This window comes from Dromaius novaehollandiae, chromosome 14 (genome assembly GCF_036370855.1).
Source record: "Dromaius novaehollandiae isolate bDroNov1 chromosome 14, bDroNov1.hap1, whole genome shotgun sequence".
NCBI classification, from domain to species: domain Eukaryota; kingdom Metazoa; phylum Chordata; class Aves; order Casuariiformes; family Dromaiidae; genus Dromaius; species Dromaius novaehollandiae.
Genome location: NC_088111.1, coordinates 1,469,973 through 1,490,432, shown reverse-complemented (window position 1 = coordinate 1,490,432; position 20,460 = coordinate 1,469,973). Strand labels below are relative to the sequence as shown.

Sequence of the window (20,460 nt, the reverse complement as noted above, 5' to 3'; positions counted from 1 at the left end):
GAATGCAATCAGCAATCCTCATTGTCTTTCATGAGGAGGAAGTCGGCGGTCTACCTCTCTCTTACCACCATTAGTTGTTGCTGTGGCAACATACAAACCAGCTGTGGTTTGATGAGGATTATGGGCTTTGCATTTAGACAGCAAAAAAGTGGAGGGCAAATTTGGAATGAAAGGTTTTGATCTTCGGATTTGGGCTTCTTAACTACTTTCAAATTGCTCTATTCTAAACTACTTACATTCTGTTGGTATGTTTATTTTAGACTCAACATAGGTAAAACTGTATAAAAGAGGCGTTATTTGAAGAGGTGCTTTTTGAGGAACACAGTTATTTTAACGCAGTCTTTCCCCTCATAGGGAGAAGCAACTGTTGTAGTCCTGGTGCAAGTATCCCATTCCGTGCATGGAAAATTGCTCACCTAATTTGCACTCAATTATAACTGCTATTGTGTGCACAGAATAATGGCCAAATGTACAGAAATTTGTATATATCCCCAACAGTTTAGACTCTAAAATCAAGTTATAAACATCAAAAGATCGCAGAAGGAATTTCATGCATTTTGTTTGCAGTTGTGTTTTAGCAATAGAAAGTAGGTAACCCCAGCCATTTACAGAGGACCTGGAGTAAACATTGGAGAGCGTTGGAGTAAACCTTCCAGGACCACGTTGTTTCAGAGACAGACTGTTGTCCCTGACTGGCACATTGGTTCCTGATTCCTTGCAGCTTCTCAGGTGCTCCCATGTGTGAAAGAGGCAATCTTTGACCATCTGAAGTTCTGAATGTTTTGGTGCATTATGTGTATCCATGTTTGGAAACATGATGGCCAGAGATCTCTGAATTTGGGTCAGTTCTTCATTTGGGCTTATTCCAAACTCAGTGACTATCTCTGATGTTTCTGTGTATCGGGCTGTCTAAGCACTGGTCTGTTTGATACCATGAAGACTGATACTCTGGTGTCTTTGTTCTGCTGTAAGTCTAAGCCCCTCTGAGTTGTCACACTCAACTACAGCCCAGACTACTTGATCTGGAGTATGGTTATTCTAGGCAGCATTTCAGTGCTGCCTTGCACTCCCATCTTATCCCTTGTGGGCAGGAAGGAGGAGTTAGCTGGATCCCTCTGGACCCACCTAGCTCAGGGCTGGAGTTTCATGCACAGAATAAGCTGGTGGACATCAGTGCTGCTGAAAAAAGAAACAATTGCACTTCCCCCATCTTTGGGCATCCGTCCCTCTTCCTGCTCTGTGCTGGCAGGAGTATTTTTGTGGTCACAGGGTGACTGGTTGTAATCTGCTTAGCTATCCAGCTCAGAGTTGGGTCAGCATGGGGATGGGGTTGAACGGCTAACAGCTGGGGCTGGTAGGACTGTGTCTGCCAGCAGCAGCGCTGGTGAGGCTGCGTGTGAAACGGTGGCCCAGACCATGCTGGGGTCATGGTCTTTGATGCGGGGCTTAGACGGCAGCTTCAAGTCCAGCTGTCCTGGGGTAGCCCTATGCAACGGCGAGGAGCAATCGTGGAAGCTGCTGTGTCCTGTGCAGACAGGCTGTGACTTACAGAGCGTCTTTTCCATTGCAGCTGAGCCAGAAGCAGAGGAGCGCCATCGCAGCTCTGTCCGAGCAGCTTCCTTGTGTCGGGGAAGCCTTCGAACCCCGCGCCCCGAGGAAGGGGGAGCAGCAGGTGGGTATTTCAGGGCTGTACAAGGAATCCCTCTGAGGGAAGGAGGCAGCTGGGGGTCTTGGTGGCTGTTCCTGTACTGTACTTCTGCTCTGGCCCAAGTCAAAATCCTGCTGTACTCCCGAGTGTGAATGCTGCAAAAGATGCAAGTCAGCACTGAGTGAGCTCAGTCTTTGGCTAGAAAGCCATGTTTTCAGAAGCAGTTGACATAAGAAATTCCAATATGAAGCTGCTTGGGCTATGGCTGTACACTGTTTCCAATCCCTTCCATTGCTCAGAAGAGAATTGCAAGGGTCATCAGTCCAAGGGGTTAGCAGTAATCAAAATAATTCTGCCCATTTCCCCTCACCATCCCTCCAGTGATGAGCTTCAATTTAGTGTTGTAAATGTAGCTCAACTCCCGCTGGTCTGAGCCCTCAGTTCTAGGGTGCAGAGTTTCTAGCTTCCCTGTGAACTGACTTGAACACCACCAAATACATAGGTAAAACAGTATTGGTGAAATCCATGTGAAGAAGAAAGGCTGGTTCTGAAACAGATCATGATTCAGTAGCACTTTGAGCAACCTGATGAAACTCATTCATGGCACAAACCTTCCCTCTTTTCAGAGTAAGCCCCATATCTCCCCATCCATCTGAAAATCCTATCCTCCGAATATTGCTGCAGGGCTCTTCCTAGCCCCCTCAGATCTCTAAACCTCTCCTCCCAACACACCCCATGTTGCTGGTTATATTTTCAGTCCTTCAGGTCTCTGTCCTCCTCTCCCAGATGGCTGGGCATGGCATCCTGCCTATTCCTCCATCATCCTAGTTGGCGCTGACTGCCAAGGGCACTCAGCCTGTGATTGCTCTTACTTCTGAACATGACCTCCCCCACCGCGACCAGCCACATTCCTCCAACACAAGAGCTGCATGGAGGGCAAGAGAGTTTAAGAGCCAACATCCATGCTCTTATGACATGTCACCCTTACCAGGAAGCTGGGTGTCACTGAACTGTTGGGGAGGGCTGCTGTCAGAGCAGTCTACTCCAAGACATTTCCCCAGGGAAAAATCCTCTGACCTGCCTCTGAGCAGGATTTCTGGTTCCTGATTAACCATGGAGAATCTCAGACAGCTGCATAAGACACAGGGAAGCCTCTCGCCCCAGAGAGATGCTCGCCAGCTGCGGGTGGGGGGAGCAGCACTGTCCTCAGCTGCCCTGCAGAAAAATCAGAGCAGACCCTGACCTGTTGTGCTAATAATAATGTGAATGAAGCAGCACCAAGCCTGACAAGGCACTGAAGTGCATCCTACCCAGGATGGTTCTAACTCACTTTCCTGCATAAACGATTTGTTTAAAAAATTCAAATACCATTCTTTTGTCATGGAGATGGAGGTGATCTGTGGAAACGGCTGCAACTGAACCTCTGTGTTTATGACAAGCTTTCTGGGACAGCAGCTCTGTTAGCAGCAGGATGACAGCCATGCTCCAGAGTCCTTTTTCATTAGTGCCAAACACATCAGTTCTGGGTTGTTCTTTCTTTTTTTGCCATTAAAAGCAAACTGGACTGTGAGCAAACAGGTCCGATTCAACCCTGGTGTGAGTGGGAGCTGCTTCACTGCGCTCTCTGAAGATCTGCCTGCTTGCAGCAGTATTGAACCTGGCCATGATTGTTGAGATAAAAATATTGTAGCTGAAAGGAAATGTAAATCTGTTCCATCTGCTCTCCAACAGTTTGAAAGAGGCAGGGATTATAAACTGCTGCTTCCCAGCAGTCATTCATATACCCTTCTAAATAAATCAGGGGTCTGAACACTTCTCTGTGAGAAACTGAACTGCCTCAAACCATTAACCTCTGAACAGAAACTCTCCACAGATGGAACTGTGGAAAAGCAGGGTTTAATTTGGAGCTGGTCAAATCAGCTGAACTCCAAGTGAGCTCACCTGAGCCCTGTCTGGGGTCCAGACCTCCCTCCCCTCCTGCCACCCCTGCTGAGCCTCTTCTCAGGCTGCCTCTGTGCCGTGGGGGTGGCAGGCATGGGACCAGCACTGCCCAGGTGTCGGTGTCTGCGTCTGGGGGAACCAGGTTTTAGAAAGGGTGATCTTGACTTTAATGCGTGGTGACTGTGACTGCCCTGGTGTCCAGCAAGTAACAGGGAGGTTGAGGGAAAAGCAGCCAAGAAGAAAGGAAAACCTGTGGCATTGAAATGTCTCCATACCTGGAGAGTTCTCTATATAGTGCAAACCCCTGAATACGAATTAGATAATTTCTCTTACCTTTAATATTCTGATAGAAACACTCACTTGGCCCTGTCAGTCTGTATAACACTAGTAAAGTATATCATTAAACACATTGTAATCAAAGCACTGCTCAGATGTTCAGGACTTAGAGGAAGCTTCGTAAATCTAACAGTTGGGTAGAGTGAGAAATAAATAATATTCTCATTTTATAGAGGAAAAAAATGAATACAGGGAAGTAAAGGGCAAGTCACAGGAGTATTTTGTCTCAGCTGTGCTTGTATTCTAGCACACACCATATTTCATTGCTTGGCTGACTTCTGCTGCCTCTCGGCTAAGTCCAAATTAAAATATTTCTGCATGTTTCACATGTGCCCCCACACAGTGGGCAGCCAGCCCTCGTGTCATTCATTCAGGACACTTCAGACCTTGAGCTTACCGTGCTGTGCTGCACACCCAACGTGAGGAGAGGATCCGGGCCCAAGCAGCTGATGGCATGACCTTTACGGAGCAGGACTCTTGTGAGTCCTGGGAGGCTGCAGGAGGCATGTGCAGAGTCCACGCGTGTTTCACAGGGCTCCTGACTGGTTTGTCTTTCCTTCCCCAGCAGGCCAGAGTGACACTGTGGAGGTCCCAGTTCGGCTGATCCCTGGAGAGAGACAAGCCGGTGATGGCACTTCCCTCCCAGAAACTCCCAACCCAAAAATGGTGTGAATTTCCGTTGTCTTCCTGTGCAGCCACACTCTCTACGGGGCTGTGCCAGTCTTCACGGGGGCTGGGAGGGAGAGACGTCTCTGAGAAGCACCTCGCCTGATGAATGTGGGACCTTTCCTTTCACAGGGAGGCTGAGCAATTTGACTCTTTTATGTTAACACAGGAAAGCAGATAAAGGGAATGCGTGTAGGATGTGTCTGCATGAAAATATCTGCTTTCCATGTCTGACAACATCCTTTCCTTAGAGCTCTTCTCTAAAGTATTACCTGGGCAATGAGTTAACTTTAATAATGCTGGTGTCTGGCAGTGTATTCCTGCAGCCTTGTGAGTGAAAAGCTTTTGGGAAGCTTCAGAAAAGGGGAAGTAGCCTTAGTTTTGTGTGAAGCAGGTTTTTAAAAAATAAAAGAACAGGGGCTGACAGGGGTCAGTGATGGATGTACAAGTTGTCTCCAGGACATCACAGGTCTCTGGGAACTTTGCAAGACATTTCTAGAGTTGGACACTGAAGCAGCTCTTTGTCCTTTTTACAGATGTCGGCTGTCTATGCAGAATTAGAAAACCGCCTGATTGGCAGCTTTGCTGGAAAGAGGAGTAGTGCTGCTATACACAGAGCCTCACCTCCTGCCCCAGACCAAGCACATGCTGCAGGTAGGTCCATTTTCCCACTGTTTCTGGGAAAGGCAGTTTATTTATTTACTTATTCTTGCTGATACAATGGTAGGTGATGCTGGACATGCAGACTGAGGATAAGATGTCTTTCTCGTGGTACCATTTTATAGCAAAGCAATAAAAGTGCCACAGATAAGTCCAGTGATAGCTGCTGCAAAGCTTCATCTTCAGAAGGGCAACACAGTGTGTGGAATAACCAAATGCTATCTGACCTCCAGCTCCAGGGTGAGCTGAGCAGCCTCTGCTTGGTGCATCACCCAGAGAGATCCCTCATTTCTGCATGCTGCATCTTTATCTCAAGGTCCCTCTGCCACGTTCAGCACAATGCTGGAGCTCTTTGCAGCTCACGGGTGGGAGAGCTCCAGGGAGCGCCTGCTACCTCAGTGCCACCAGACAGGGAGGACCCCATTCTGCACTGCTCTGTGTCCCCACAGGTGCTCGGAAGCCAGGGATGTCGATCTCGTGGCACAGCGACCGTCGGCCCTCCCAGCAGTGCTACTACCACCTGCACAGCAGCATCCCGTCCCCAAGCAGCACCGAGTCCAACCCGTACGTGAGCCTCGACAGCAGCCCAGCCCCGTCCCCCAAGCACGGGGATTACTCACTCAGCCCTCTGTCACGACGCAAGAAGCTCTTCACCTTCTCCAGGCCCCCACGCAGCCGGGACACAGATCGGTTCCTGGATGCCCTCAGCGAGCAGCTGGGACACAGGGTCACCATAGTGGATGATTTCCTCACCCCTGAGAACGACTACGAGGAGGTGAGCATGGCACTGGGGGCGGCTCAACGTATAGTCTCCTCTGTCCATCGTGGCCATGGGGTGAACCTGTGCTAGTCCTTGCTGTGCCAGCCTGGGGCTGCCTGTCCTGGGTATGGTGCAGAGCCTTCAGGGACGTGTCCATGAGGGAGGGCAGGACTCCCCCACAGTCCAATGTCTGGCTGCTGGTGGCTGAGGTTGGGCAAACCTTGCCCTGTGGCTGGCAGCAAGGGATTTTCTCCTGCTTCAGCCTCCCTTCTCTTTCCTCGCCTAGATGAGTTTCCATGATGACCAAGGCAGCTATGTCACCAACGATGTCAGCAGCACCAGCGAGTATATCAGCAGCAGTGATGAAGGGAGCTCCCTGACCTACTCTACCCTGTCGGACCACATCCCTCCGCCGCCACTCAGCCCGCCCCCGCCACCCCCCCCTCTGCAGTTCCATGACCCCCAGCCAGTCCCTGTGAAAGCAGAATCCACAAAAACCAGCACATCACCTGCCCCCAAATCCCTCATGAGCCATCTGCACCCCATCCCGCCTCCCCCACCCCCTCCACCCCCCCCACCCGTGCCCTGCGCGCCCCCCCTGCACCGGGGCCTGGTGCATCGCAGAAGCGAGTCCAACCACATGAGCGTCAAGAGGCTGCGGTGGGAGCAGGTGGAGAACTCGGAAGGGACCATCTGGGGACAGGTATGGCCCAGGCGTGAGGGGGTGGTGGGGCATAGCGACATGGGTCCAAACAGGTCTGCATCAGCAAAGTTCGCTTGAGAATAGCTGGTGGCTATGACTTGTGCCAAGGCATTCACTGCACAGGTCAGGAGGGACATCCGTGTGTACCACCCTTCGCTCTTGCTCAGTGCGTTGCGGGGGAGTCTCTCCTCTCCTTCCCCGGAGCATCAGGTCTTAACCACTTATTAGGCTACAAATTCAGTACCTTGGCCAAGGGAAAGAATTCTGAAGATGCTATATTACAGAAAGCCTCCTATTTCTTTTCATCCTTTTAATTGCTTGGACTGAAACTGAAGGGATGAGAAAATGCTCACTGGTGACTGTAGCTAGAAATCAACTGAAATGATATTTGTTCCTGCAGTGTCCTGGGGACTGCTCGCTTTCCCACTCTCTGTGGATTGACCTAGGCAGGAGCTGCCTTCAGACTCATTCAGCAGCTGTAGGAGATTTTATCAAGAGGGAACTGCAAGCCTGGTTGAAAGCAGGGAGTGATGGAGAGAGCACCAAGGCAGGAGGAGAACCCTGAGAGGGCAAAACAGAGGCTAGATGCGCTAATTCTTTGGCATCATGAAGTGATGCAGAAATGCAGTGATGACTTGAAGTGATGCAGAAATCTCGAGGTGGAATTAAGTCACTGTGGGAAGAAGCTAACCTCAGTGAGATTTAAATTCCAGCCTCTGTGTTTCTCACTGCGAAGAATATGTTTAGATGTGCCATATTCTTCGTGCCCTGAACAGTTAGAAGTGAACTGTGGGATCATCTTCTAGTCCCACAAGCACTCACCTTGCAGCAAGCACTTTAAGTACTCCATCCCTGAGTGCAGGTCCCTCTTCCCTTAGCAGTCCAGAGAACAAGATGTTTCTTCCCAGTGTTTTTTTTTGGAATGTTGGGGAGAATTCTGACATTTCTGGAATTCCCATTTTGTGCTTTAGTAAAGTAATCCTGCCCAAGTAGCATGTGAACAGCAGTATTACGTTGTAGAATTTCAGCTGTGTGTAGCAAGCTACTTAATCCAGGGGGACAGTGATGCCAGCTGCAGAGAGAGAAGCAAATGCTGAAAGGATGAATCTCTGTGTTTCTCTCTTTCTTCTGAAAAGAGAATGGGTCCCATGGGATGTGCTTAGCAACTAATGTAAAAACTGTCTCCATAAGAGGTCAATGATTCACCAGACTCTGGTTTCTGCAAGGGACTTACAGTGGCTGAATCTCCAGTTACAAGGGAAATGCCATCAATGTGTCCTGGGTTTTTACAGGGATGCAGCGCTTAGAGTGGTGGAGGAGGGAATGTAGTACACAATAGGCGGGCAATATATGGCTCTCCCCTGGGCAGCACACTACTGACTCTTTCTTCTCCTGCAGCTTGGAGAAGACTCAGATTATGACAAGCTGAGTGATATGGTCAAATACCTTGACCTGGAGCTGCACTTTGGAACGCAGAAACCTACAAGTAAGCATGTAAATGCCAAGCGTTGTGTCTAGAACCAGTCCTGGTACTAGGAGAGATAAGAGACACTAAGAGAGAAATGAAAGGAAATGATTAATGTCTAGTGCTAGCACCACTGTCAGCACAGAATTCATACTCTGTATTTTGTGACTGATGGCATTGCAGATTATTAAGATGGAGATCATTTTACATGGTCTCCCTTAATTTTCTCAGTTGCCATTGTTTGTTTTCTTTCTGCATTTCAATCAATCTGGGCAGTGAAACTCAGCTGGCTAGTTTCACTCCTTGTTATGCTCAGTTCTGCTTCCTGGTCCCCATGCACTCAGCCTGATTCTTACACCGTTGTGCCTAGCCACCCTCCATACTGCATGGGAAAGCTTATATGCCAAAAATGCTTTTCATTGCCACAAAGGGCCTGTTTTTCAACAGAACAGAAACTTAAACCTGCACCACATATTGTAACAATTTGTACACAGTCTCTGCTTGTTATTGTCTGTGTGTGTTAGGATAACAGCACATATGACCAGTCAGCTGGGCACCTAATTGGCTATTTGCATGCACAGACACCTGGTTGTGCTAAATGCAACAGTAGCTAACTGCAAATTAAGGAAAGAATTGCAGCTCTGTTGCCTTGAGAACGAAGGCCTGAACGAAACATGAAAACATATCTTTGTCCACAGAGGACATTACAAGTAACATTCTTCCTGTTACATATATAGTAATTTTTTCCCCCCTAAAACCTACGTGTGAGGCCCAGTGCTAGCTGACAGTGCAGCCAGTGCACCCTCAGTTTGGTAGTGTGTTGGGTGCCACTCTGTCCTCTAGCTCTTAGATCTGGGCCTTCCTATCGATACAACAACTTGGCTGTTCCGCTGGGGTTACCAGGCATTGCAGACACAGAGGCTGAGTCCAGTCTGTGCTGCCCAACAGTGGTGGCCAGCCCAACCGCACTGAGGGATGGGTGGCGTTCAGGGGCACTCCCGACCTCCCCCACCCGCTGTCTGACGGGAGCCGTGGGAGCTGAGGTCAGCCTTCATGGCAGAGCAGACCAGGGCGAGTGGCAGATCTGTGTGCGCACTTGTGCACGTGCTGAGGGAGGGATGGGCTGCGCAGAACCTGCTTGGCAGTGATGTGGGTGAGCAGCATCCTTTGGACAGGAGAAGAAGCGAAAACGAGCCGCCAGAAGGGCAGACTCTGTTGCCTCATTTTTACTCAGAAACGTAAAATGTGAATGGGCTGTCTGAGCTGACCTGAAATGAACCTGATACCAGATGGCATACTTTGGCAGAGCTAAGCAGGGAATGCTAGTATAGGAAGATGCAAATGGGATTTGACAGTGGAAGTGGGATGAAATGGGTTTGTTCTCAGGGGCTGCCTTTTTTTAGAGATGTTTCTCGGTAATCTAGGACTGTCTGTGTATTTTACCTCTTGTTTTACCTTTTTCAGCTCCAACTGAGTCTTCCATTCAGGAGATCTTTGAATCACAGAATTCAAGGATTCCCGGAGCCATTGCTGTGTGCAAAGCATCAGTTCTTCTCTCTCTCATTCATGAGTTCACTGTTTTCAGTACAGTTTTCTTCCTGCTGGAGTCGGCTGAGCCTGTCCTTACCCATGATTAAATCTTTCAGTTTCTCTTCCAGAACCAACTCTCATGCCTGAATCCTTTAAAAAGAAAGATGTGGTTGAAATTTTGTCCCACAAAAAGGCCTACAACACATGTAAGTAAACATCACAGTGAATGTACCCCCAAAACGGACCCAGAGATGGGTCCAGGGATGTAGAAAACTGGAAAGGTAAAAGGAAGGAGGCTCAATGAGTGCATCCCAGCAATGCTATTTTTGTCTGGGCTGTTCTTGTAGCCCGGAAGAATCCACTGCCAGAGTGTTCCTCTTAGGCTGGGAGTCAGCCTTAGCCCGAGAGAAGGCTTTAAAAGAGGACTGAGATGGGATGCGACTCATTTGCCTGGAGAGGGAGAAGGGGAAGAGCTCACGCAGTCACACCGGGCAGTGACTGGTGTGTGGGGCAGCCCCACGGCCATTAAGGAAAGGGTCATTGCAGTTTCTCCAGGATGTGCCTCTGGTAGGTACAAAGGGGTGGGAGGGCCTGGTGGGATCCTGTAGAGACCCGGACTCTCCTGGCCTGCCGAGGGATGGGGGAGAGAAAGAGGTTCTGGGAATCCTTCCCAGGCTCCATCGTCTGTTTCTTCTGAACCTGCCTAAGGTAGGGCAGGCTGGGAGCGGATGGGGTTTAGACTTTCCAGCACCTAACCCTGAAGTCCTCCTCTCTTAGACATGTTCTATTGCTCTCTGTTGACCAGTTCTTTATCCAACACAGTTACTCAAATGCACTCCGAGTACAAGAGACTGAGTTGTGATGTCTCCAAGCTTGGTGATAGTTTCCAGTGCAGCCCAGTTAGGGAGGGCCTAGGAGCTTTCACACCTGATGCAGGCTGGTGGTGCACATGCAAAATGATGCCGTGTCCTGGCCAGTGGCTGCAGGACCAGAGTGACTCCTCAGGGCCCCCTTGCAGACTCTGCAGAGAGGTCATGGGGCCTCAGGGAGTGAAAAGCTCTTCCTCTTCCCAGGGCTAACTCCCTCCCTGTGCCACAGTGGACACATGGAGAAATCCATATCCGTCTTGCACTGCGGAGCGATTCAGAGCTTCCCTTCCTGGCCCTGTTTCATCAGGCAGCCTGCCCCTATACAGCCAGCCCCTGGAGTCTGGTCCTCCCTTGCTCCCAAGTGATGTATCTTCCTTCTTCCTCCAGCCATCCTGATAGCCCACCTCAAGCTCTCGCATGTCGAGCTGCGCCAGATCCTCATGACGATGGAGACTGACCGCCTGGAGCCTTCTCACATCAAGCAGCTCTTGCTGTATGCCCCTGATGGGGAAGAAGTCCAGCAGTACCAGAACTACAAGGATAACCCCAGCAAGCTGAGTGAGCCAGACCAGTTTGTGTTACAGGTAATTGCACGCAGTGATGTACTCCAGGGAGTGAGGAGGCCTGGGTATGCAGTGTCTCTGGGATGTGCTGCTGAGAGTTGTAGAGGAGGAAAAACAGCGGAGAGGAAGCAGTCAGCAGGACTCTGATCTGCTTGTTAGCACTGTATGTTGTGCACTCAGGAATAAGAAGAGTCCATGAGACTGGCCCAGTCTGCCTCTGAGCGAGGCTTGGGATGATGCCTGAGGTGTCTGGGAGCTGCCATGTGTTTGGGAAGCTTCCAGCAGTAGCTGTTTTACAACTCAAGCATATCACAATATTTACTTCATGGTAAGAGTGACTTTGTCCAATTCTGACTTACTTTCTGTTGGCAAAGTCACTTGTGGATATTGGCATAAAACCTCTCTCTGCCTGTGGCAACAAACGATGCGGTTTGCTAATGCTACAGCAGATATCCCCAGCTGCTCTGCTGTGTGACCCATGCTGAGCAAGTGTTTATTGCTTTCAAGTGTAAGGAACATTGTCAGGGAACACCATATAGGTAGGATTTGGAAGACTCAGTTAATGGCGATAGTAGTAATTTTCTCTTCTTTTGTTCCCAGATGTTATCAGTACCAGAATATAAGATCCGTCTGCGCAGTCTACATTTTAAGAGCACTCTGCAGGAGAAGACAGAGGAGATCAAAGCTAGCTATGAGTGTATCTGCAAGGCCTCCTTAGAGCTGAAAAGCAGCAAGAAGCTGGCTAAAATCTTGGAGGTCAGAACAGTCCCTATTCCTGGCGACAGCCGCTGGGGGCCTCCAGTGTCCATCAGGGAGCTTGCAAGCAGCAAAGCAGTTTGCTGGAGCCCTAAGTGCTGCTCTAGCCCCATGGCTGTCCTCTGGCCTCCTCCTGATCCAGCTCAGCCACGGCTTCTTTCCCCTGACAATTAACTCTGTTTTAGCTTGGGTGAACCCTGGCAACAGGCAGATCTCACACGGCCGCCCAGTAACCCTGCAGCAGAACGTGCAGTTCCAACGAACTGATTGCACAGCAGCCCAGAAACCAGACTGCCCAAATGTGTCTCACAGGCTGTAAACTGTTGAGAAAGACTAAGGAGATTTTCCTTTAGCTGTGGCGGAAAGGGCTCTATTATCTTTTGCTGCTTGAGGATGGGGGTTTTGTCCAGTCACTATGTCTGCATGTACATGTGTGGTACAACACAGAACATGCAGGCAGCTCTGAGCTGCTGTCATTCAAGCCTGCTCTGGAGCCAGAACTGTTATAATACTATGCTGACGCTGAGACAACATGCGCTGCATGAGCAGGCAGCACTGCGTGTGGCCCAGGCTGGCCTCTCTGTATGGCGTTGGGCTTATCCTAGCTGCACACCGGTGCAGGGCAGGGATCCTGCACCGTGCCCCTCACTTTGTGAGGAGGTGCCTTCTGGAGGTCCTGGGGTCAGAGACGTGCAGTGCAGAGAGGGGCACCACACGTGCAGAAAAGAATGACTCCATCCTAGCTGGCTGCAGCTGCCCTCTCACTCTGCTGAGATGATCCCCACCAAATTAATTTTAATTCATTTGGTTTTGCTTTAAAAAAAGCAGGTGCAATAAATAAGAACATGATGTGACAAAAGACATTTCCAGATGAGAGATGAAACTCCTCAACAGTTCCTGCCCAGTAACCCTATAACACCTAGTTAAGTGCCTGGGAGGTGATGTTAGCTGCACATTAACTTGCAGCTACCAGAAATTCACAGAACCCCAGGATGAAATCCAGGCAAGGAGCCTTTCTCTGGCCTTTTGTCAGGGCAGGTCCTGAGGTCCCTCTGTTCTTCACCAGGCACAGCTAGCCTTTCCCAGGCGAGGGAAGTCAGGAGTCCTTTCCAGAAAGTTCAGCCTGAGGGTCCTGTACCTCAAATGCTGCAAGCCACAGCATAAGGAATCAGAGAAATCTGGAGGGGCAAATGTGGCTTTGGACTACTATTTTCTTTTAAAAAGAATGCCTTAAAGATCTCCATATAAGAGCTAAAAAAGGCTTTTGGATTGGAGAGTTTAGGCACTCTACTTACTGCTCAGCTGGAGAGTCCTCATCCTACAGGCAGGGAGATCTCAGAGTGCACCGAGAGACTTAGCCCTGGTCCTGAAAGGGAAATTGTTGAGAAATAAAAAGGCAAAATCAAATTGTGCACACCCAAAGCCTAAGACTGTAACATAAGACAAAACTGCTCCTTACATTTTAACAAAGCATGGGTATCTGCATAGTCAAGTCTGAAAGTAGCAGGGGAGCTGATTCAATGTGAGTCATGATGCTCCAGGCCACTCTCTGACCATGTGGTTCTCCTGCAGCTCTCTGTAGCACAGACCTTCTCCTGGGCTGCTACAGGAGAGGGGAGAGGACTCCTGGGCAGCATTAAAATAAGCCACGTGTGGAAGCATCCAAATGTCCTCTTCTAAGGTCTTTGGAAATTTGGATCTGCAGATGGCAAATATGGTGTGCCTTCTAGCCCTTTTTGAAGATATATAACAGAAGGAGTTGGATGAGGACCAGTTCCTGTTCCTGGAAGCATGCGGGTTTTGCTGATGAGAGTTTAATGCAGGCTTCTTACAGGAGGAGCACATGGCACTCTGGAAACCTACTGCCTGCTGCTGCCAAAGAAGAGAATGGTCTGCCCCATCATACACACGCTGTTGTGCCTTGGGGCTGCCACGCTGATGGGCACATTAGCAGCTCTCATCCTCCCAGGGTGCTATGATTGCCCTGTATGGGTGTGATAGGATGAACAGTGTGCAGAGAACCAGAGGAAGTTTTGTCTTTAACATACATTAATCCAGCTAACATAACACACTGAATGAATTACTAAGTTTTTACTATGACGTTCTGTGAGCATGTGTACCATGGCCCTTAGCAGACCTGACCTGACACAGAGAGGAGGCGGCTTTCCCAGCTTACTGTGGATAGAAGCTTTTTATCTCTGTTCCTGCTGCATTCTTAGTAGGTCTCTCTGACCCAAAAGCAAGTACAAGAGGAGAGGGGAGATGGGAGACAAGGTAGGTGCTGGAGGTCACTGGCAGTCATTCACACAGGTTTCTTTTTTGCAGTTTGTGCTGGCGATGGGAAACTATCTGAACAATGGGCAGCCCAAGACTAGTAAAACAACAGGCTTTAAAATCAACTTTCTCACTGAGGTAAGGAGATGAAGCATGCTTGTGCTTGTGCAAGAGGCACGAATTCTACGAGCTCCAAGTGACCCATTTATCAAGCTTGCCCTCATACAAGGGCGTCTGAATGCCAAGCCTCCCAGAGAGAGGTACCAGTGGGAAGGTAGGGACTGTATCACAAGACTGACTTCAGAGAGGCGCTAATGATGGTCTAGTGCATTACTGTGCTGGGATCTAAGGCTTACAGTCAGGTGCAAAGCTGGACAGACCTAATGGTTTTGTGGCCACGGGATGGGAGAAAATGAGGGTCTTTATCCCACTTGGGTAGCTGAGGTATGTACTGGCAGGGCATGGGTTAGAAGGGATTCCTGGGAGGTGGGAAACAGTTATGGTTCCTAGACTTGGGGAAGGAGGAACAATGGCACTAATCTGGGTGTAACATGCTGTGTAAACATTAAACATCTTATTTAAACATTAATCCAGATAGTGTGGCTGGGAATTGCCATGCATATAAACACAGGGTGAACCAAGCAGAATAGAAGTGTGTGTATTTTGGTAACCATAGACAAACTGAATGCTTGGCAAAACCCACTCTCTTCTGCATAGGAATCTTCTTACTTGTTTGCTTTGCTGTAGTTGAACACAACCAAGACTGTTGATGGGAAATCCACCTTCCTGCACATTCTTGCCAAATCACTTAGCCAACATTTCCCAGAACTTCTGGGCTTTGCCAAGGATCTTCCTACAGTGCCGCTTGCTGCCAAAGGTAAGTGAACAAAGAACATCTGTAGAGAACATGGAACACATGAGGCCGGTGAACTTTGTCTTCCTGTACTGTCCCTTGGTTTTGTACTGCTATAAAATTGGCCATGAACTGCACAACACTGGCACCAGCAGGGGAGGGACAGCAGCCCAAATGAGAAATGGTGCTGAGTGAGCAGACTGTGCTAGAAAGGAATAAGCTTAGTGATGCAGGAAGCGCCCGTCTGTCACACACTGCCATACCTGCTAGTGTCTAGACAAGGCTCTGTCTCTGAACTGAACCTTTTTTCAAACTGGAAAATGTCTGGTTACCAAATTCAGACACACCTTCTGAATCCAACTAAAGGATAGAAGAGTAGAACGAAGACAGCAGAATGCCTGTCTGCTCTACGCAGCCTCTATCTCCTTTCATCCTTGATGTACAGGCCTAACCTCTGTTGATGCCAGCATTATTACTGTTCGTAATAGTGTGGTAGACAGCATACCACACCTTGCATGCTATCAGTTCACAGTCCAATTGCAGACATATCACACTGAGTGAGGATTGTACAACTTGGTTAGCTGTAATAAAAAAAGTCATATAGACCTTGGGGTTATCATCCACTTGTGCTGATGACATTCACAACATTCAGAAGTTGGCTGAATGCAAACCATGGGGCTGCACTCTCCTATCCCCTGTCATTTATAAATAATTCCCTTGGGAATTAGTGCTTAAAATGGATAAATAAAGCAGAACATTCAGGTGAGGAGACTTATATTTTCTCCTGATGTTTATACCTGTAGCTTTCCTAGTTGATTTTTTTAATTTGGCCTAACTTTTCCTTAAATAATGCTTGTTATTGAATATTCACTGCTGCGCCAACTTATACTCCTTTATACCCAATCTCAGGCCTTACAGACCATATTCAGACCGTTTGCTATCCAAGGCTGTGAAGCTTATCTCTCATATAGGCAATAGAGAGACACAGCTGCAGTGTGTAATCTAAATCCTTGTAATAGACATTGCAATTCACTCTCTCTATTGGCTGTAGAAGACACTATGGCTTAACAGCCCAAGATAGCAAGCAATCTGAACTGCTCATCGTTCTCATGAATGCTCGTGCTGTGATAAGCAGGTACGGAATTTTTAGATGCCATGAAAGGCCATCTGGACATTACTCCTTGTCCTACCATCCTGCATAGTACACTGACTACATTCCCCTCCCAAGTCAAAGTACCTGTGTATCTATAACTGCCCTTGTGCCATTGAGTCCTGCATGTTCCTTGCACTTGGCAAATCCCAGGCTCCTTTTGGGCTTCTTGGTCCATCTTGCCCCGAGCACCCAGCAGCAGCTCATGGCAACTGCTGGAGGCCAGCAGGAAGGTCTCATTGTGTCAGCATGCCCTGGCGTCGCAGCTCCCACATGATGCCATGCAGACAGGCTGTGCAGAGCCATGTAGAGCAGGGAGTAGTGTGACACGCACCTCCCAGGCAGCCTGGACCACCCTGACTGATGGCCTGTGCTTGTTGCCCCAATTTAACAACAGTGAGAATGTCAGAGCTAAATCTCGGTGACACTGTTGAATCCTCTCTTCTTATTTAGTGAATCAGAGAACATTAACAGCAGACCTTAATGACCTTCACACCACTGTCAGTGACATACAGATGGCCTGTCGCAACATGCCAGCTACTGCAGAGGACAGATTTGCAATTGTGATGACTGTATCCTTCTGTAAAAGATCACCTTCATTCTGTAAAATCACCAGTATGACTTACTGCCTTCAAGTAAAATCATTTAGTTATATTTATCCCTGTTATAGTTATCCCTAAGTAGCAATCCTGTGTCCAGCTGGTAACGAAGCACCATCTCAGCACCTGGTGAAAGGCATGGTGAAGAACTCCACCGTCTGCTCATTCTTAGCCAGCAAAGAAGATGGGTCTCATGGTGACCACCAGTTCCTATGCCTCTTTCCACAAGGCCACAAAGCTTTCAGAGTTGTCTTTCCTTCCACAGAAGGTGCTCTTAGAGACAGCCGTGCATGCAAAGCAGGTTCCCTTAGGGTATGAATTCAGCTTGCATTTGCAGCAGGTCCTTACTTAGACCTTAGGTGAAATCCAGCTATTTTTATATAAGCAGAAGTGATTATAATCTGTACTGGATCCACAATATGGCTGTTTTCCCTTAAGCCATTTCTCTCAGTCCTTTCTGGAGAGTGCCCAGCCTGCCATGCGATCTCTGGATGACCTGCAGCACAAAGCCATGGAGGACTTCAGCAAGGTGTTGTCCTTTTTTGGGGAAGACTCTAAAGTGACAACTTCTGAAGCCTTCTTTGGCATTTTTGCAGAATTCATGAGCAAGTTTGAGGTGAGTTGCATTTTTAAAAGCCAGCCTGCAAGGGGGTCCCTGTTAAATGTTAGTGAAGTATTTTACTTGCATGTGAGCTATGGGAATGAGATGAACTTTTAGTAAGCACATGTACCCGAATGTCTGTAAAATGCCATTTTTTGACACACAATGAGATTGACTGGCTGGTGCAGGAGGTTGAGATGAGGGTTTACCTCAGAAAGTAAACCAGAAGGTTTTACCGTCTGATGTTTTTGGTTAAAGAGGGCTGCATCACAGCACTACAAAGCAGATGGCAATGATTGGCGAATCTTATGAATGCGTCCAGCAGAAAGCCTGGGGGCAGAAATGAAGCACAGCTACAGCAGAACAGGCGATGAAGCAGCTGCCCGTGCAGTTCTCATCCAAGCGCCCCAGTCTGAACTAAGCAGTCCAGCCCGTGGGGCTCTCAGCACAGCCCCCTGCACAGGCATGAAATTTCCCATAAAGGGAAGCTGAAGCCAAACCTGATTCTGCCTCCTAAGCACATTAGGGTCACCCTTGTTTGCCCGCACTTCTCAATACCAGCTAATTTCAGAAATGTTGTCATAGGGCAGTTTAGGGAAAATTAAGTCCTTAGGGGCTAGTATCTTTGAAATGTCCTCACTGTCCATGCCAGCTGCCTTTTGCCTGATGCCCTTCTTCTGTTGTTTCCTTTCTCTCCCTGCAGCGGGCACTCGGTGACGTGCAGGTCGGTGAATGCCAGCGCAGCCCCAGGATGACCTCCCCCCTTGCCTGGTGATAGGCCTGTGGCAATGTGAGGTGCAACCATTTATTGCCAACAAAGTGCAATTTGCTCCTGTTGAGTTTGGTTGTAAATATGCTGCTGTCACCTGCTAGCACCAAGCAGAACCATGGGCCAAGGGGAAGGGGCAGTCTGGACACTGAAAAGGCACCACAGATGGATGCTAGGGTGAGGCACAGGTGCATGAAGGGAAACACTGTATTAGTCTTGACAACATCTTTCTTAGCACCCTCCATCTCCAGCATATTACTGAATCACAGATTTCACACACAATTGGATAAAACCCCACTCTCCCGCATTTCCAGAACACACCTAACTGGCACCAGCAATCACTGGAGACCTTTCCACATTCTCATAGCCCTTGTGTGGCTATGCACAGTCTTCCCCTCCTCGCAGAATACAGCCCACGCCTTCCCCCAGGCAGGCACTGCTTCCACCTAGCAGCCTCAGGGGCCAGGAGTGGATCTTACCTGCAGACTCCATGGGGAGCAGAAGCAGGTCGGGTGAAGAGGGGGGCACATAGGAACAAGAGCTGCCATCAGCGCCAGCTCCCCTTCACACCCGTAGGAGGAACTGCTGATGAGTCAGTCTCAGATCCTTCTCCAAGCCCTGCTGCACTTGAGCAGTGTAAAGTGGGGCCGGAGCTTTACACCGACCTTAATGGCTGAGTGGAGAGGGCAGGAGTTAGCCCAGAGGTTTTAATCTGCTGCCACAGTTGGCCAGCGACAACGGAAAGAAAAACAGCCTTCCAGAAACCTTTATGGCACATCTGCATGTTCGCACATACGGATCCAGTTCGATTTTACACAGTTGAGTTAGAGAACCAGAAAAGGCCCAGAGTCCTTCCTGGCTGTCAGCTTTGCTTAAAGGTGTGGCAATGGCTGACAGATATTGAAATCTCACTGAGAATTTAATATCATCAGCACTAGACTAACTTGAACTTGCCAGGAGGCATAAAATCCTCAGTATTTTGGGGCCTTCCTGGAAAGTACAGAACCCCTGGTAGTCTGAACATTAATGGGAGTCCTTTGAAGCCTGCAGCACAGCTTCTGAGGCCAGCCAGAGACAGTGAGAACTGTATCGCATGCCCTCTTTCATTCATCCCTGAGGGCTGCACTCCTTTGAGTCCCTCTGACACAATGTATGATTTGACCATTCTTTCATGCTGTATACATGCAGGGAACTCTAGAAGCATACATGTCCACCTTTCAATGACCCCTGATTATTACTTAGATAAATTTAATTCTCTGAGATGTCCTCTGGGATGAACAGGCTAGCAGCATTCTGTGGTCAGTACATGCGCCTTCAGGTGACACGGTGCCCCAAGAGCTTTCTGGCAGTGAAATTACAGTGCGTTAATATTGTGAGGCATTACTTTGTGCAAAGTGCATCTGTTGCCTTTCAAATCTGACATGCTCAAACATCCTACGCTGTCAAAGTGCTCCAGCAAAGCCGTAGCTTAGATAACCTTCTTCACTTCTAATGGCAGAGCAAGAGCTCTTACTGCAGCTGAAAGTACAGAATCACCAACTGGTGCATTATTTATGGGAGACCTTATGACCATCAAATCTTTGGTTTTCAATATTTTTTTAAACCCTGCTGTAGAAAGTGAAGTATATTTTCACAAGTGTTTTCAGTTTATAGAGCTTTAAGTGCCAGGTAGTTTATAGCATTGTGTTATCGGAGGCCCAGCCCTATTTGTCTCTGTCTTTTCTCTCCACTGATGGTGGTGATAGGACAATGAATACTCATCTCCAGTTTCTGTTTTGGATGTTTCACACTGCATTCAGTTGATCTTTTTTTCTAAAAACATAGTAAATATTTAAACCACTGGGGCTTATTTTGAAACTGTCATTAAAAATGTGAAAATGCTGTATATAGATTTTGCTACATGTTGTAACTTTCCAAAATAGTTAGAACTCCAATCCCTTTGGTATTTTTATGTGAATATTTTCAAAGAACCAGAACTTCTGAGATATGGTTATATTATTTGATAATGGGACTATGTATAGTCACAATTCAGTCTCTACCCAATGCCTATGTGCTATTCCCAAAATAAAGCTACTGCCTTCTGCCTCCTGACTGCATGTAAATCTATGTTATGTTAAAAAATGCTTTGTACAACAGCTGTAGAATGAAGGTGTGAGGAATTCTGTATTTGGTACTTCTGTGACTGCCCATTTTAATATTGGCCCCTTCCATCTCTAAGGGATAGATGCAGAATCTGACCTTGTTTAATTTTGGGTGGTATGGGGAAAATAACTGCATAATTCTGAAAAATTTTGACTGTGAGAGTCAGCATTCAGGC

At 48.2% G+C, this 20,460-nt stretch overlaps 1 protein-coding gene and 1 long non-coding RNA gene across 5 annotated transcripts in view; one reads left to right on the top strand and one right to left on the bottom strand.

Annotated features, from left to right (window-relative positions):
* Positions 1-20,234, top strand: part of GRID2IP (Grid2 interacting protein) — a 53,225-nt gene extending 32,991 nt beyond the window's left edge. For 2 of the 4 annotated variants that reach the window (XM_064520022.1, XM_026103991.2), the window contains 14 exons: positions 1,571-1,672; positions 4,491-4,591; positions 5,128-5,245; positions 5,701-6,026; positions 6,298-6,714; positions 8,113-8,200; positions 9,838-9,915; positions 10,966-11,162; positions 11,742-11,897; positions 14,223-14,309; positions 14,919-15,048; positions 16,628-16,746; positions 17,225-17,389; positions 18,078-20,234. In XM_064520022.1, the coding sequence (XP_064376092.1) occupies positions 1,571-1,672; positions 4,491-4,591; positions 5,128-5,245; positions 5,701-6,026; positions 6,298-6,714; positions 8,113-8,200; positions 9,838-9,915; positions 10,966-11,162; positions 11,742-11,897; positions 14,223-14,309; positions 14,919-15,048; positions 16,628-16,746; positions 17,225-17,389; positions 18,078-18,149 (2,156 nt within the window). In that variant the 3' untranslated portion in view covers positions 18,150-20,234. Of the gene's footprint in view, positions 1-1,570; positions 1,673-4,490; positions 4,592-5,127; positions 5,246-5,700; positions 6,027-6,297; positions 6,715-8,112; positions 8,201-9,825; positions 9,916-10,965; positions 11,163-11,741; positions 11,898-14,222; positions 14,310-14,918; positions 15,049-16,627; positions 16,747-17,224; positions 17,390-18,077 lie in introns of all 4 variants that reach the window. The other 2 variants (XM_026103993.2, XM_026103989.2) reach the window with 1 other exon arrangement.
* LOC135329912 (uncharacterized) lies at positions 6,611-13,260 on the bottom strand. Its single transcript, XR_010391556.1, has 3 exons — positions 13,193-13,260; positions 9,635-9,859; positions 6,611-7,786 (listed from the first exon to the last, which is right to left on the bottom strand). It is a non-coding gene; the product is annotated as an uncharacterized LOC135329912 (long non-coding RNA).
* Positions 20,235-20,460: the final 226 nt, after the last annotated feature.